Here is a 17,029-nt window from a genome sequence, read left to right as displayed (position 1 = left end):
AGTCCTATGCTGAACTCGACACAATTTCCGGAAAAAATGGACACACATACAGAGTAAGTTCCTCTGAGATATCACTTCCTGTAGTTCTTAATTGTAATATATACCACTCTATGGTGTAGAAAAAGAAAGAATATTGATCCATATTTCCCGATATGGATCCAAAAATTTCAGAAAATGTGTTTCTTTGCACACATTTCAGAAATTTATAGTCGAACTTGTCATGTTCATCCGTCTTTTCTCTGTCTGGCGTGCACCATAGATGGAAAAAGATAAAAAGGAGAGCAAAACTTATACATAAAAATGTATTATTTTAATTGTGTTTAAGTTCAGATTTGTTTGGATGGAATATAATGATCAAATGATAGATTCAGCAGCACAAACCGAGTGAGGTTTTCATTATTTGAATATAACATATATTTATTTGGCGCAAATTGAGATCAATATTAATTATTTCAATGAAGTGCTATAGTACAAGCAACAATTACTCTTACAATTAGAAGGGAAAACAGTTGGCAAAGAAAAATTCGTTAAGGTTAACTGCGAAATATCATCCGAAATTCATAGGTCATTTCACTTTGAGAACAGTCAGGCTTTATAAGATTGTTGTTTTTGCCAAATTCATATGTCTTTATTAGAGGACTGTAAAACAGAGCTATTTTGTCTGGGTATTACATAAAATATATATGAAATCTTGGTGTTTAGACCAAATTTAGACATTTACTATCTTATCAGACCTATGGTGTAATTTTAGACAGATATACATTATATTTTGACATGCTACAATGCAATTTAAATGCAGTTTTTACCAAATTTAAAAAAAGGACCTTATTTTCGGCCAAAATAATTCTCGTGCCTAAAAATCAACGGATTATTAAGAGTTCTAATTTGAAAATTTTAGAAAAGCGGTAAAGGGGGACATTTCTCCTCTAATTATCTTTTCTGCGAGGTAAATTTCAACAAGTAAAAATATCCTTTACCATTTGGAAGAAATTAAAAAAAAATCCGTCGGATAATACCGCTCACATGAAATAATGGGGATACGAAGACGTTAGAACTTGACCTGCCTGCAGACAAAAGATAGATCTGTGCTTTCTAGTAGGACCAACTTTTGTAATATTGTAGTATGTTAATCTATAATTTGGAGATAAATCAATTACCATGAAATTATTTTATACAATTTTACTTAGGCCCATAGAATTATATAAAGAAATGCGTAAAAAGAACGAAGAAAACGAAGAACTAATTAGAAATCTACGTTATGAAAATAGCGAACTACAGATTAAACTCGCGGAATCGGAAAGATGTATTGCTCATTTCCGAAAAATATTTACAGAGGGTCAAATAAGAAGAATTATTTGTCCAAGCTCTTCGCAATGGAAATGGGAAGACATTTCCCAGGCAACATGCCTTCATGCCGCCGGCCCAAGAGCATATAAGCACCTTTACAACAAAGGATATCCTTTACCAAGCGTTTCCACATTAAAAACTTGGGCTCGGAAAGTTCAAGTAAATGAAGGAATTATGTCGCCCGCTCTTGATTTAATGAAACATAAAGAGGACCTCTCTGAAGAAGACAGGATATGTGTCCTTATATTTGATGAGATGAAGGTAGTTGAATCATACGAATATGACCCTGCCAAAGATCAAGTGAGAAATCCTGCAAACTATGCACAGGTAGTAATGGTTCGGGGTTTGCTTACATCGTGGAAGCAACCCATATTCTTCGAATTTGACCGGGAAATGGACAAGGTTACATTGTTTAAAATAATCGAAAAACTCAACGGCGCTGGTTATACTGTTGTTGCGATTTTATGTGATATGGGCCCAACAAATCAAAAGTTATGGAAAACATTAGGCATTTCCCATGGTAATATATTGACTTCACTGTCTTCCTTTTACAATTAATATTAATTTTATTTAAGATAAGCCATGGATTCCAAACCCTGTCAACAAAGGGAACAAAATTTTTGCATTTGCAGACGCTCCCCATTTACTGAAGTTGTTGCGGAATCATTATCTAGATACAGGATTGAATTATAAAGGACACGTAATTACTAGCAGAACAATTGTGGATTTGTTAAAGCACACGTCCAGCAGCGACACATCAATTACATTCAAAATAAATAATGAACATTTAACGGTGAATGGACCCGGTCAGTTTATTTCCGTCATATGCATTACAATAACAATAATCCGTACTCCAGTCTCTATTGTTAATAAATCGTTGCAGTAAGGATGGTATATGTCGGTTAACTCTTTCAGACCCCATGCACGAACGAGGAAAATTCTACATAGTCCACCATTTAGTCTAAACTTCTCACATCGTAATGTTTTTACCGAACGTAGATTCATTACCCTTGCTCAAAGGTCCCACATTGTATGAAAATAACTTGCATTATATCCATACCTGTTCCAATCTTTGCAAATAATAAAATAAATTAGTTGCTAAACGTCCTTCTGGTATTTTCCGATACATGGTCAACATTCTAAATCTCGTACGAAGCAAAATATTTATATATTTGCCAACGCAGTGGCACATTTTACTTCCCCATAGATGTCGTGACAAATCCAGTTTCAGACAGTTTGGGACCTTCGAATGGGCTTGATTTCGATTAATTGAGTTATTTTTCACATAGGATATAATTTTATACATTTCATTTTTTACAAAGGTTATAGTCACCTAAGTGAGTTTTGATAGGTTTTACATTTCAATAGCAAGCCGATGAACATATGAATACATTTATTTAATTAAAGGAAGACAAAAAGTCAAATTGGCGGCACAACTTTTATCCAATACAACAGCAAATGCAATATTACGATGTGATGCCCATGGTCATGAGATGTACCAACCACACATAACATCCGAATTTATTCAGCTGGCAAATGACTGGTTTGATATACTAAATTCCAAAATTAATACGTTCAATTACCCAGGAAAGGTACTTAACAAATTTCGTTTTTATACCCTTCACCATAGTATAGAGGGTATATTAAGTTTGTCATTCCCTTTGTAACACCTTAAAATATAAATTTTACCCACCCCACAAAGTATATATAAGTTAACACCAGACATATTCAAATTCAACATTAGCAACCCAAAGAATTCATCAACCAAAGTATAAGCGTGTCATTTTGCTGACACTGCAGTTCCCACCGAAACACTGACAACAACATCCAACAGGCAGACAGCAACATTCCATCGCCAACACGAGCAGGTGTCCAGTATCATCTGGGTGCATGAATCCAAAGTATAAGTTAGGGTAGTTTTATTTCATACTTTACTTTGTAGTCCGGAACCTTAACCAATAAAGACGTGATTGCTTGCAGTAAGCAGCAATCACAAATTTTTAAAAAAATAAATAAATTAACATTGAATTAATTGGCGCCCGAGCAGGGACCTGTTTTTAAACAGGTACTCGAAACCCGAAGAAAGGATTTCCGACAAAAGTCAAGCCTTCAGGTGGCGCCCCAGTAACTTAATTGTGAAAAGGACGTAACGTTATGTTACAGCCCCTAAAGCCCGCGACGCGGATCACTAGATTACGGTAGTTTACAAATAAAAATTTTAAAAGAAGTGAAAGTAAAATAAAAACATTGATACAAGAATTGTGAAAAATGAAAAACTATTAAAGAAAATAAAAAAAACTCCTGAAAAATTAAAAAACAAAGTAAATTAAATTAAATAAAAAGTGAGAATTTAAAAAAAAATAAAAAAAAAGTATCAAAATAAAGGAAATTAAAATGATAATTACAAAATGAAAACTTAAAAAAAAAAAAAAAAAAAAAAAAAAAAAAAAAAAAAAAAAAACTTGTGAAAACTTAAATGCAAAGTAAATTAAATGAAGTGAGAAATAAAAGAGAAACAATTGTGAGAAATTATAAAAAAAAAGAGATAAAAAATAAAGCAATTTAAATAAGTTTGAATGAATATAAATAAAAATAAAGTTAAGACAGAAATAAAAATTAAAATAAAAAAAATTGTTTGAACAATATTAAATATTTTAACAATTTATAAATAGTGAAAAAAATCGGACACAACAAAACTTTGAAAACTTTGAAAGGACTAAGAAAAACGATCATCTCATCTCATCTCATCTGTACTAGAAGGATGCTACTCCAGACTCTAATGATGCTGCTATTGTAAGAATAACTTTAAGAATTCAAATTAAGAACAAATTTAGTTCCTAACATTTTATAGTTATAGTTATTTGTTACCTATGAAATTTTTTTTTTTTTGTTCCCAATACTGATAAATAATGTAACTTTGATAGCTCCACCTTTCCTTTTGATAAAGAGAAAAAATGTTAGAATCAGTGGATGATATTGCCGCAAAATTAAATAGAATTACGATAAATCCATCTTCAAATAACATGGAGACTCAAACAAGGGCAAACACCCTTACATCAGGTAGTTCAGCACTCACGGACAGACAAAGAAATGAAATCACACGAATGATTACAAACCTTTTGGCCGGACGAGACGAAACGTTTGACGATGGTAGTGACATACCGGTAGGAACAGTCTCCTCGAGACTGGAGGAACTGGACAAAGTTCCAGATATAGTGAAATCCTTGAGGGAATTTTCGGGAAAACCCGGAGAATTCAGCTCTTGGAGGAAATCAGTCGAAAGGGTGATTGATTTATACTCATCACTTCGTGGTACCGGGAAATACTACGCAATTTTGCATACAATTCGTACGAAAATTATAGGTGAGGCCGATACTGCTTTAGAATCCTATAGGACTCCATTGGATTGGGCCAAAATACGCAAATGTCTGATGGTGCACTACGCGGATAAACGAGATATAGGTACACTAGAGTACCAAATGAATGTTTTGTGTCAGGGGCACAGAGGTGTCACAGAGTTCTATCAGGACGTCTATCAAACACTATCTCTAATTTTGGATAAGGTTTCCTGCCTGGAATTGGACGACGGTAGTCTCAGAGCCATGACGAATACATATCGAGAGAAGGCACTTGATACCTTCATAAGAGGCCTGAACGGCGACCTTCCTAGGCTGCTCAGTGTCAAGGGTCCTACATCTCTACCAGAGGCTCTACATCTTTGTTTGAAGCTAGACAATATGGCATTTCGGAGAGATTATGCCCAGAAGGGAGGCCATAGACAGGAACCATTGAGGATGTCAACTGGTTCGAAATTTTACCCAGAATTGGCAAATATTCCGACTCATAGGCCTAGAGTATCCCCAGCTTTTCCATTTCCGAACAATTTGAATATGCAGAATCAGCGTCCTCAGTTTGGGGGACAACCATTTGCTCATCGTCCTCAGCAATTCTTTCAACGAAATCAGATGGGAGGACACCAAATCACTCGTCCTTATACGGGAACCCAGAATTTTCCTCAGAACCAATTTAGGCAATTTCCCTCACAATTTTACAATAACCAGAGTAAGCCAGAACCCATGGATATTGACAGGTCAATACAAGTAAGACCCCAACAGAACCAGAATTTTAAAAGACCTGCCCAGTTTTCGGTACAGACTCCTATGAATAAGATTCAGCGTAATTTTCATGTAAACGTGGATAATCAATACCCAGATATTGAGAACCAATCCCCAAATATCGACGATTACCGAGACAACAGTGACTATCAGCCAGTAGACGAAAATGACACAGGGAATTACGGACAACAGGATATAATACCGGACGATTACCAGGAACGTAACCCCGATGACATTCCAGCCAACTTCATAGATATGAATTTTTTAGATTAAACTGTTCCTCGTTGCCATACTTTCAAGTCAAAACGAGGGACGGGAAGACATTAGACTTTTTATTGGATACAGGAAGCAGTAAAAATTATATAAGACCAACTTTGGTCCTGAGACCCAAGTTGAATGACAATAGGTTTAGCGTAAAATCTGTAGGCGGCGATGTGGAAATTTCACACCACACTCTTCTTAACATGTTCGGCGTCAATGACGTCCCACTAAAATTCTTCCTTCTACCTGGTTTGGTATCTTTCGACGGGATTTTGGGGAATGACAGCTTGAAGGAATTATCGGCAGTAATTCATACTTCCGAAGATTATTTCCAAGTAAGAGGTGGCAAGAAAATTGCCATTAGACAGAGAATATCCCAGAATGTTAATAGTCTGGAGCTGGAGGCTGATCATCTATCATTAAGTCAGAGGAGTTCTCTCAATAATATTGCAAGGCAGCACCGGAACCTGTTCTCAGATCCGGATGAGAGATTAACATACACCTCTGTTGTGGTTGGAGAAATCCGAACTGTAAACGAATCTCCAATCTATACGCGAAGTTATCCTTACCCAATGGCATTAAAAGATGTCGTGGAGGAAGAGATTCGTCGTCTCCTTCGGGATGGCATCATAAGACCATCCAGATCCCCGTACAACTCCCCTATTTGGGTAGTGCCCAAAAAGGAGGACAGTTCTGGTCGAAAAAAATATCGTTTGGTCGTTGACTTTAGAAAGCTCAACGCCGTCACCATACCGGATAAATATCCGATTCCCGAGGTGACGGAAGTCCTATCTAACCTAGGGGGGAATCAATATTTTACGGTCATTGATCTTAAAAGCGGTTTCCATCAAATACCCCTACGGGAGGAGGATAGACAGAAAACCGCATTCTCAATCAACAATGGCAAGTACGAGTTCACGAGACTGCCATTTGGCCTGAGGAACGCGCCAGCAATATTTCAGCGAACGCTGGACGATATACTCAGAGAATTGATTGGAAAAATCTGTTTTGTTTACATCGATGATATTATCATCTTTGGCAAGGACGAGAAGTCACACGCCGAGAACATAAAGAAAGTTTTCCAAACACTAGAGTCCGCTAATATGAAGATCCAGTTGGACAAGTGTTCATTCTTTAAACAAGAAGTGGAATTTTTGGGATTTATTGTGTCGAGGGATGGTATAAAAACCAACCCAAAGAAAGTGGAAGCCATTCTTAATTTCCCGATTCCTAAGACACTTAAGGAACTTCGTTCTTTCCTTGGCCTCTCGGGCTACTATCGAAGGTTCGTAAGGGGATATGCCGATGTAGCAAAGCCGCTGACATCGCTCCTCAGAGGGGAGGAAGGCAGAATTCCAAAGACAGCTTCCAGTCAAATTCCGGTGACATTAGATGTTTCCGCCGTAGAAGCTTTCAACGAGCTAAGAAATGCATTGGTTTCAAACGATGTGATACTTGCGTATCCAGATTTCAGAGAAGATTTTGACCTAACGACGGATGCCTCCAGTGTCGCTCTTGGAGCAGTGTTGAGTCAAAAGGGAAGACCAATTGCATTCATTTCAAGAACTCTGGATGAAACAGAGGAGCATTACGCCACAAATGAGAGGGAAATGTTGGCCATCATATGGGCCCTCACTACCTTGAGGAATTATCTATACGGATCGAAGAAAGTTATAATTTATACCGACCACCAACCCCTCACTTACGCCATTAGTAACAAAAATAGCAATGCGAAGATGAAACGCTGGAAATGTACTCTGGAGGAATATAATTACGAATTGCGGTACAAACCCGGAAGACAGAATGTCGTAGCAGATGCTCTGTCTAGAACGGTACAGAAGGACAATAATGCTATTACTCCGATTAATTCACTGACTCCCACACAGCATAGTGCGGAGAGCTCACCAGAGACCCTTATACCCAGTGTTGAGTCACCCATTAATGTTTTCAAGAACCAGCTTCTCATAAGTGTGGATGACACATCAACGTACCAGTTCAATGTTGTTTTCCCAAGCATCCACCGACACACAATTACTGAACCACATTATGACGAACGAAAACTTCAAACAATCTTGAAGAGGTATTTGAACCCGTCTGTAATTAACGGAATCAAGGCACCCGAACAAATAATGGGAAAAATTCAGAACATTTATCCACTCCATTTTAGCCAGTACAAATGCAGGTTTACTCAGAAGGTAGTAGAAGATATATTATCAGAAAATGGCCAGGAAAGAATAATTATTGATACCCACAATAGAGCCCATAGGAACGACAGAGAGAACAAAACACAGATTTTGGAAAATTATTATTTTCCGGGGATGTCGGGAAAAATAAAGCGAATTATAAAACTGTGCACGACGTGTAAGAAAAACAAATACGAGAGACATCCCAATGAACCTTACCTTTGTGAGACGCCTATTCCAAATTACCCAGGTCATACTATTCATATTGATATATTCTCTACAGATAGGAAATTAGTTCTGACCTCCATTGACAAATTCTCAAAGTACGTTAAAGTGAAAATACTAGACGGAAGATCTACTGAGGCTATTAGAAGACCACTGAGGGAATTATTATTCTCTTACGGAGTTCCGAAGAATGTGGTAATGGACAACGAACCGTCTCTAAATTCCAGTTCGATATTATTCATGATGAAGGACGAATTAGGAATAAATATTTTTACGACCCCATCCTACAGGAGCGAGGCTAACGGACAGATAGAACGCTTTCATTCTACCCTCGCTGAGATAATGAGATGTTTGAAAAGTGATGGAACATCCAGGAATTTTGAGGAATTACTGGAGAGGGCTGTTAATGAATACAATCACTCGATTCACTCCACGGTGAATAGAAGACCTGTTGATTTGTATTTTGGACGCACAATTGACTTTTCTCCACAAGACATAGAGACTACCAGACGGAATATTGTTGACAAACTCAGACAGAAACAGGCCAACGACTTGACGTATCATAACAAAAAGAAACGACCAGTTAAGGATTATATTCCCGGACAATTAATTTATGTAAGCAACAACAAAAGGTTAGGAACGAAACTAAGCGACCGTTACAAAGAGGAAATAGTTAAGGAAAACCGGAATACCACCGTTTTGACCGAAAGCGGAAGGGCTATTCACAAAAGCCATATTAGAAATTAATAAAATCCTAAATTTTACAGATTGTTTCCTGGAAACGCCCTGGCTGACTTCAGCATCCTCGACTACTCGAACGCAAGACTCATTTCAATTCATAATGGAATAGCAAGGAAACAGAACGGGACATTTAAAGTAATTCATTCAATAGATCTTGAACAGTATGAAAACCTCACTCGTGAAACCGAACACATTCTAGACAAATTCGTGAAACTAGACCATCCTCTCCGTCCATTTATGAAGCAACAATTAATTGACATCAATGGACTATTAGACCGTCTGATGCCGCACAGAGAGAAAAGATCGATAGACTTCATAGGAAGTGCTTGGAAGTGGATTGCAGGCAGTCCAGATAGTCATGATTTTCAGATCCTAGAACAGAAAATTGGCAATATTTTGGAAAATAACAATAGACAGCTGATAATAAACCAATTAATTTCGGAAAGAATAACCGAAATAACTAATAAGACGAATGAAATAATAAAAAGGGAAGGGTGGAACGATGAAGTAGTATTCAAAATCGAAAGAAAACTTAATTTTATTGAAAAAGAGTTACAAAACGTAGAGTTTGCAATACAGTGGGCTAAAGCTAATATCGTCAATTCATTTCTGCTTTCTAAAATCGAAATCGATCAAATAAACACTGTTTTTGAAAAATATAATATTCCTACTTATTCGATAGATGAACTATTAACTTTTGGATCCGTAAAAATTGTTACAAATAAACGAGAAATTTTGTACATCCTTAGTATCCCTGTAACTCAAGAAGAAGTTTGTAAAGTATATTTCATAAAACCTATAAAAACTGGAGATGTAATTGATAAAATTGAATACGAAAAAATTTTGGAATGTAATAAAGAATTATTTGGAATAAAAACAGAATGTAAAAGTAATTACGACATAACAATTTGTAATAGAGATAAGCTTATTTCATTAAGAAATGATAATTGTATAACTAATTTGTTCAAAAGTAGAGTAGGGAAATGCACCCAAATAAACAACGAACACATACCAACAATTGAAGAGATCGGATCGGACTTGCTCTTGCTGAACCAATATCAAGGCGCTATCAGTGTAGACAACGAGCAGATTTTTTTAAACGGGACTTATCTCATCAAACATTTCAACGTCACTATAAGAATCGATGGCCACAGTTACAGTTCAAGAGGAATAAGTGCCAATAAACCTCTTCCCGCCTTTTTGCAACCAAAAGGTCCAAAAGACAAATTAGAAGAAGTAATATCATTGGAGCTGCTTAAACAGTTGAACGTAAAGAACATCGAACGAATACGATCTATGGAAACCAAAGGTACCTTAGCAGTCGGCATCGGTTGTGTTTCTGCAATAATCCTTACAACTATAACAATAATATCACTGAGAAGAAAAAATGCAAAAAACTCCGAAAATAATAATCTGAAAATCGAAGATGCCCCAGGAGATGAAATAGAGATTGCGGAAGTAAATTTACCTACAACTTCGAAAGAAACTAAAACATCCAGCATTTACAATATTCATTCATTTTGAACAATCGGGACGATTGTATTTAAGAGGGGAGGAGTTAACACCAGACATATTCAAATTCAACATTAGCAACCCAAAGAATTCATCAACCAAAGTATAAGCGTGTCATTTTGCTGACACTGCAGTTCCCACCGAAACACTGACAACAACATCCAACAGGCAGACAGCAACATTCCATCGCCAACACGAGCAGGTGTCCAGTATCATCTGGGTGCATGAATCCAAAGTATAAGTTAGGGTAGTTTTATTTCATACTTTACTTTGTAGTCCGGAACCTTAACCAATAAAGACGTGATTGCTTGCAGTAAGCAGCAATCACAAATTTTTAAAAAAATAAATAAATTAACATTGAATTAATTTATATATATATATATATATATATATATATATATATATATATATATATATATATATATATATATATATATATATATATATATATATATATATATATATATATATATATATATATATATATATATATATATATATATATATATATTATCATCATAAAATTCTATGTTGATGTCCATCCCTCTGTCCGTCCGTCTGTAGAAATCACTCAAGCTTCCGATTGAAATGAAGTAAGTTGATGCAATTTTGCTCAGTGTATATAATGTCTGCAGGACTTTGGTATTGCAAATTCCACGTTTTCGTATGGCCCCATACAACGGTATCTCCCGATATTCGGAATTGGGATGATTTTAGCGACATTATTCACCAGAATAGTTTACAATTGGCATTTGAAATTCGAAATGGTAACTACTACCTATAAAGAAAATTACTTATGCAGGTCCACGTCTAAGTATAGCACCCATACAAGAGTACCCTCGTATATTAGTTTTTTTTTTTAATTTTTGGCAAAATGGTGGAGGGAATTAAAAGTTCGGCCAGGCCAAACTTATCTGCTTTTTTTCTTATTTTTTAATGTTCTTATAACATGATTTTTTCGTAAAAACACTTTAATAGGAACCATACGGAATATCGAAAGAGAGGCAGAACGAAGTACTGAGGAGAATGACAGAAGCTGTTTCTGAACCCATGATTCCAGGGAAAAAAAGTCTGTGTGTTTTTCAAAAAGGTATCATGATGACAAATAATGCTCTATGTATGCTTTATGAATATCTTCAAGAAAAATTCGGCGTGAGATATATATTAACAAACCGATTAAATCAGGATGTCTTGGAGAACTTTTTCGGAGCACTAAGGAGTAAAGGGGGACTAAACGACCACCCGACTCCCAAGGATTTTAAATACAGAATGAGAAAATATATTCTAGGTTTGTGTTAATGTACATGTTTAGCAGAATATTAAGTATCACTTACCATTCTTATCTTATTTATCTAGCTAGAAACACGGAATTAATGGATAACACAGGAAATGTAAATAATGATCCTACGCCATGGGTATCTTCCTTACATGCACCTATAGCAACTGAAGAATTCCCCTTCGAACAAAATAATGAAAACCAAGTAAACGAATATTTAGAAGAAATAGAAATAAAAGATTTTCCGGATATCGGAACCCTGAAAGATGATGCGCTGGAGTATATAGCGGGATATATGATCCGAAAGCTAAACATCCCAGAGCATCTATGCGAAGAAAAAACATTTACTTGGGTGGATCAAGTATCAAAAGGTTTTCTAAAAAAGCCCTCCAAAGATTTTTTGCTGAAAATACTTCAACTGGAATCAATTTTTCACAGTTTAAACGGCGACAGAATTGATCACAGAGATAAATTGCACAGCCGAATGTGTGAAATGAGCGAAAATGTGGACATTGATTACAAAGTAAAGCAATATTTTTTCAAATGTCGTATTTATTTTCGCATTAAGCATTTGAATGTGGGGTTAAAAATACAAAAGGCTAAGCAGCGAATTTCGGGACAAAAAAAGCTATTAAAAATTCAACTTTAACTGAAAATATATGTAATTGATTATCTGTTAAATACTCCATAGATTAGATACTATAACTGTTAATATTATAATAGACTAAAATTTAATTAACAATGTCAATATATACACGTTTGTAATTAGATAAAACGAGTCGGACATAGAGCATATGGAACATAAATATGAACTATTTATATATCTGTAATTTTTTATTCTTTGAAATAAATCTATAAAAACAAATGTATGCATAATTTAATATAAATATCGGTGATTATTAGTTTAATAGGTAATAGATATTGAGATGTGCCAAATTTGAAAATAATCGGATGCGAATTTCCCGTTTTATGAGCTTCATTGGTATTCAATATGTTGACCCCTTTGTGGGGGAGGTAACAGAAGGAGTGGATCGATATCTGCCATCTTCACGCAGGATCCTATGCTGGTATAAATGTTGGGATATGAGAAATTTCAAGAAAATTGGATGCTTATTTGGTATTTTATTAAAATTATAAATATTCAAAATGTGGACCATTTGTTGGGGCCGATATTGCATATTTTCACCCCTGGCATAACATTGACTCTAATATTGCCTCTCCAAAGTAGTTTGACAATAATATTACGATGTACTAACTTTGGGTCGAATCGGATACTCCCTTCAAGAGTTATCGCGCGCACGAGCCAGACAGACTGACGAGCACGCCTAAATATGGACAGATTCATCTTGAAACAGTCATCTTAATATAACACAAGTGGGCCCTTCTTTTCCACGTATCACATATTTTGTGGTTTTTGAATGCCTGTTAAGAACACGTTCTTGGGAATTTTACCAGAATTCGTAAAAAAATAATTCAATAGGAGTGGGGCTGGTCAAAAAAAAAATTTTCCTTCCTATTAAAAAAAAACACAACGCTCTTGAATTAACCATAACGTTTTATTTAACTTCACAAAACAATTAATTTTACAAATATCGCGTTTTCATGAATGAATATCTTCCGTTAAAAATAACAAATTTCATTAAAAATAACAATAACAAAACAAAAAATTCTTTTCATAACAAGTTTTGTGTCTATGGCTACTGACGTTTGTCATCGTGTGACATTATTAGCCGTACGTAGAGAGTTGTATTTTCTTTGATTTTTTAACTTTGCCCTACCTTGATATCATTGTACCATGGTAAACACTAATTATCAATTTTTGTAAAGCCAGACGCTGAAAATACGCTTTAGTCATTAAAACAAAACATTATAGTTTTAAGTATTTCTTTCTTCACTTCAAAATTGTAAATTTTCGTGTTAAAAAAAAAAAACTCAATAAAAATTTGAATTTGAATTTTTACTACGATAACGGATTTCCCAATTATGATATCGAAAAAAAAAATGAAAAAGTAGTAGATTCTTACAGGTTTTATACCTTACTCCTTGAAAAATAGGGTATATTATCTTCGTCGTTCCGTTTGTAACATCCCTAAATATTTGTCGTAGACTCCATAAAGTATACATATTCATGATCAGCATAAAATTCTAAGTCGATTGAACGATGTCCGTCTGTCTGTCTGTTGAAATCACGATACAGCCTACATTACTTCACGTAGAGCTTCAAAAATTTCGGTTCATATTTGGTATAGGTTCGTTTTGGTATAGCCGCCATATAACCGTACCTCCCGATATTCTGTATTTTGAAGATTTTCGCCACATTTTTCGACGGATTTGTCTAAAAATTAGTGTTTGTAGTTTGTAATGGGTTTTAGCGCCAGTGGTGGAACATAATATGTATAGATCCACGATTCGGCATGTCCCCCATATAACGGTACCTCCCAATATTCGGTATTTTGATGATTTTTACAAAAATTTTTCACGGATTTGTCTAAAATTATTATTTATAGTTTGTAATGGGTTCTAGTGCCATTTGCGGAACATAATATATATAGGTCCACTTTTCGGTATAGCCCCCATATAACGGTACCTCCCGATATTCGATATTTCGATAATGTTTGCCACATTTTTCCACGGATTTGCCTAAAAATTGGTATTTTTGTTCATAACGGCGGCAGAACTTTGAATATTTAGGTCCACGATTTCAACTGATATTCGGTATTTTGATAATCCTAGTCACATTTACCCACTAAATTGATTCAAATTTGTTATTTAAGAAGATTTGGTAGATTACAATCATTGAAGTATAAAACTGTCTATAGAGGTTTCCGATTTGGTATGGCGTCCATATAAAGGCCTAACCCACTTTATGTTTTTTGAAAAGTTTAACAGCATGGAACACGTTTGAATTCAGATACTTTTATATAAAAATGTTTTCTTTACCCAATGATGGAGGGTATTAAAAGTTCGGCCCGGCCGAATTTAATGTTTTTTACTTGTTTCCTCTACGAAACTTGAAGTACTCTTTGCAGTACAGTCAGTTATTTATCTATCATTTTTATTTTGAATGTTAAGGTGAGAATAAAACGCTTCTTTGACTGACTTAAGTCGTAGACTGGCTTCTTCTTAGAAGAACAAAGGAGATTCAGGTTGAATTAGTTCGATTTTGGCCCTACTCTCCTTTTTTTCGAAGAAGCCAGACGATGACTTAAGCCACTCAAAAATCCGTTTTATTCTCACCTTAACATTCAAAATAAAAATGATAGATAAATAACTGACTATACTGCAATGAGTACTTCAAGTTTCTCCAAAATCATAAGAAAATAAATCAACAATCTCTGCTTTGGGTTGCGGCTTAAAAGCTAATAAAAATTTGTTGGAATTTTAAAATTTGATATGTTAACAGAATATTTGCAGTGATAAAGGTAAATTTTATTGTATTCAGGATTTTTTTATTGGCTTCGTACCACTGTGCATGGGTCGAACAAAGAATGGAGACTGAGGCAAGTGCAGTGGAAACTCCATATCATAGCGCCCAATTAACGGCACCTACTGTTTTTTGGCATTTCGGAGGTTTTGTCCCAATTTCCTCCAAATCAGCTGAAATTTGATATTGCGGTTTCTAAATGTTAAAGTCTCCCAAAAAATATTTAATATAGAAACTTTCAGATTTTATATAATTATATATTTTATATAATCGTATTACATCATCATTCTAAGCATTTTATATATTTTTTTAATTAAAAAACTGAAAAACGTTATAAACATAAACTAACAATTGACTAGAATTATATATAATATGTTCCATGAAACAGGAACTATTGCTATCGCTGTTCCGTTGAATTTACATTAAGACGATCTCTTAAAATAGTGCGTATCGTTTCCTCCTTTTGTGCCAATTTCTTTTCCATTTTATCGATCTCTTGCAGATGGCGTGCGTGTAACCCCCGAACTTGAGACTCTTTGTGTTTGACAATGGTTTCCAAACGTTTGAGAGCATCCCATGTACTTTGCAAATTTGCCTGACCCTCTTCCAGTTTTTGAGCCCACTGTAACGCTATACGCAGACGTGCTCGCAGACGATCACGTGATCTTTTCACTTTCTCCGTGCTGCGTTGAAGTGAAACATTGCGTTTGCGCAACTCTTCCGTCTGAGCTGAGTGTTGTTCCAGTTCTTGTTTTAATTTTGAATTTTCATCTCTCAGTTTTTGCACTTGATGATCGACGCCAGCATGTCGTTCGGTTAACTCACCAATTGTTCGCTCCAGCGAATATTTCTCTTTACTGTGTTGTTGTCGTAGTTGTTCCAAGAGTTCTTTGCATTCTTTGAGGGAATTTGCAATGGTATCTTGGGGAAGGGCAGCTATACTTTTTAGAGACACCAATTCGGCTTTACATCTTGTGTAGGCATTTTGTAAATGTTCCATGTCCAGGACCAATGTTTGTATTTTCTGCTCATAACAATGCATTACTTCCACAAGTTTCTCTTTGGCCAAATCGGTTTTGCGCGTTTGGGCTTCAGCCTTTTGCCGGCAAATATCTAGCTGGGCCTGAAGTCGTGCACGTTCTTCACGCCAATTGCCGCCATCTCTTTTAAGCGAGTCCACCTGTTGCTGTAGCCGATTATTCTCCTCCAAAACGGTTTTCAATTCGCCGGTAAAGTGTTCAAATTCTTGAGTATATTGCTGGATTAAATCTTCTTTGTCTCGTATCATTTCATCATACGACTGTAAAAGAGGCGCCAATGTATGATTGCGTATTGGCTCCTCTTGCCACTGAGAAATGGAAGAAGATTTCGTTGGATCGGAGGTGGTTACAGTCTTTGCAGTTTCCTCGGAAGCTAATTTCGTTTGGCGCAGTGCATCTTGATAACGTTCAATTTGTACATTTAAACGGTAGACTAGGGTCTTCATCATATTTACATCGGCAGACAATAAACGATTATCCTCTTCACTTTTCCTCAGATCGTTTTCCAGACGTTGACATTTGTCACAATTGGCTATTTGTTGTTGTAAATGGGATATGTGTTGTTGCAGCGTTTTGGCCTCGTTGAGAAGACGTTGATTTTCATCGGCAAATTGTTCATTAAATTTATGCACTGTTGCCAAACGTTGAAGGAGTTTTTCCATTTGTTGATCCTTTGACTGGAGCTGTAAAAAAGGAGGATATTATTTGAATTGAGAGAATGTACAACATTCTAAATCTTGCTAAATATTTCTTCAAATGGATCTTAATGTAAAACTTTGGTTCAACATTTAAACGGTAGCCTTTAATACGACGCTTAGCGGAATACATCCCACAGTATGAAAAATAAGAGCATGTTATTGTATAACAATACCAAGGTCTATATAAGGTCTTCTTGGCCGACCTTA

The 17,029-nt window shown here is 35.6% G+C and overlaps 1 protein-coding gene across 1 annotated transcript; it reads right to left on the bottom strand.

Moving 5' to 3' along the window:
* Positions 1-15,426: 15,426 nt before the first annotated feature.
* On the bottom strand, positions 15,427-16,813 carry LOC131803593 (protein Cep89 homolog; the record flags this gene model as incomplete). The annotated part of the gene is made up of 1 exon (XM_059124979.1): positions 15,427-16,813. A coding segment is annotated over one exon (1,332 nt), but the record flags the coding sequence as incomplete, so codon positions are not given.
* Between the last annotated feature and the right edge of the window lie 216 nt (positions 16,814-17,029).

Source organism: Musca domestica, unplaced genomic scaffold, assembly GCF_030504385.1.
Source record: "Musca domestica strain aabys unplaced genomic scaffold, Musca_domestica.polishedcontigs.V.1.1 31, whole genome shotgun sequence".
Lineage (NCBI taxonomy): Eukaryota > Metazoa > Arthropoda > Insecta > Diptera > Muscidae > Musca > Musca domestica.
Note: the sequence above shows the minus strand (reverse complement) of the source record. Positions and strands in the feature narration are given on the sequence as shown.